Source organism: Poecilia formosa, unplaced genomic scaffold (genome assembly GCF_000485575.1).
Source record: "Poecilia formosa unplaced genomic scaffold, Poecilia_formosa-5.1.2 Scaffold3, whole genome shotgun sequence".
Lineage (NCBI taxonomy): Eukaryota > Metazoa > Chordata > Actinopteri > Cyprinodontiformes > Poeciliidae > Poecilia > Poecilia formosa.
In genome coordinates this window covers 1,428,793-1,430,525 of record NW_006799942.1, presented here as the reverse complement: position 1 = coordinate 1,430,525, position 1,733 = coordinate 1,428,793, and the positions used below count along the sequence as shown (strand labels likewise).

General features: G+C 32.5%; 1 protein-coding gene across 1 annotated transcript in view; it reads right to left on the bottom strand.

The window, feature by feature from the left end:
• LOC103141951 (clustered mitochondria protein homolog) overlaps positions 1-1,733 on the bottom strand; it is a 22,178-nt gene that overhangs the window by 7,836 nt on the left and 12,609 nt on the right. Inside the window, exons 14-16 of the mRNA XM_007557786.2 lie at positions 1,581-1,666; positions 110-211; positions 15-25 (exon numbers count right to left, since the gene is read on the bottom strand). Of these exons, the coding sequence (XP_007557848.1) occupies positions 15-25; positions 110-211; positions 1,581-1,666 (199 nt within the window). The remainder of the gene's footprint in view (positions 1-14; positions 26-109; positions 212-1,580; positions 1,667-1,733) is intronic.

The following is a 1,733-nucleotide window of genomic DNA, read 5'->3' as shown; positions in this document are numbered from 1 at the left end:
GTGTTCAGGTAAACACAAGTGATGGCTAGATGGAGTAAATGAATTACAAAATAGAAATAGAAATAGAAATAGAAATAGAAGTGTGTCTGTGTATGTCTCTATGTAGTACCTGGAAAGCAAACATCAGGATTGAAGCGAATCTCAAAGTGAGAGTCACTCATAGAGCCGACATTTTCACAAGCTTTCCAGAAGATATTCCTTCTGTTTTGTTCTAAACAAGAAATAAAAGAAGGGATTTACTGCTAAATAGTAAAAATCATCTTAATTATTTCATTAAATTGAGTCAGATGTTTATCCTTTTGCACAGTATTTACATGTTAAAAGTGTGTTGCACCATCTGAACACCAATTTTTTTGGCAGCCATCTTTAAAATGGCTACCAACAAACATGGCAGCCACATTTTTATTTTGATATTTTTATCAGAATAAAAATATTATAATATTTTTATTTTACCAGAATATCATAATCTCATACAAAATCCCACTTTTAATTAAATAACAGAAAAATATAATCATACATAAAGAACTAACTAGTATCATAGCCATTTGTTTAATGTCTACTTTACATTATTGCTTTATTAGTAATTAATAACTTAATACTTTTTGGGAGGATAAATATGACCAAATACCAATATCCCCTCTTCAAAATTGGAAAAACAAGAGAACATTTAATAACAGTTTAAGTTAGATTGACAGTAGGGCTGATTAATAATATCGATTTTGCAATATATATCGATATTTTCTTTCCTAGAAAGAAATCGATATTCATCCGCAAGTATCGTAACATCCAACTGTCACCTTGCTCACTCACTGCTTGCTTCGCCGGGAGAGTGATTAGGTCATCAGCCTTAGAGTGATTCCTTCAGATGTTAAGTGTCAAGGCTAAAATGGTATCAAACTATTCAGAGCAGGGTACTTGGTGCACTTTATTTACTTTACAAATGCATGTAAGCTACAGTTTGTACTGTTTCAATTAAAAGGAACATGTTTTCACACCACTTCTATGATTCATTTTGTCCAGCTGTCGACTTTAAGTCTGTGTCCATGTCCAACCAGAGCCAGGTATTGTGTAGTTGGTGCTTTTAATCAGTTTTCAGTTAAATTAATTCAATCCAATTCTATAACAGTCACAAAATGTCAACAAAATCACTTTGTCCCTCTAAAATCTTTCAGAAAATCGTAAAAGTGTATTGAATTGTATCGTTTGCTGAATATCGCAATATATCATATCATGAGCAGAATATCGTGTATCGTATCGTGAGATTATTGTATCACTACAGCCCTAATTGAGAGGTATGAATGCTATTTAATTAAATGTTACAACTTTAACCTTTTGTTAATTAACCAAACATAGATGGAGTTCTAAACCTACAGTCAGATTAAGAAGTGTTAACTCTAATTTATTTGTATTTTCTTTGCATAAATCCATGTTTTCCGAACTTTTTTTTTCTTTCTGAAGATTTTATTTAGCTGTAGCTTCTCTCGGAAGCAGGCAGTATTGTTTACTTCATGGCTCCATGTCTCGACTCTTGTTGTAACAGTGCATGCCATTTTATTTACTTATTTAAAAATTATTTTCACCTGCAGCTCTCTGAGGTTCCTCAGGTTTCTCTGTGGCGAACTGATGGCCGAGATCATCAGACGCCATTTTAGCAAAAAGCTCATACCTTAAAAAAAACACACAAAAAAACATGTTTTCATCCATCTTGGTTAATCGGAGTTCCTAAACAATTT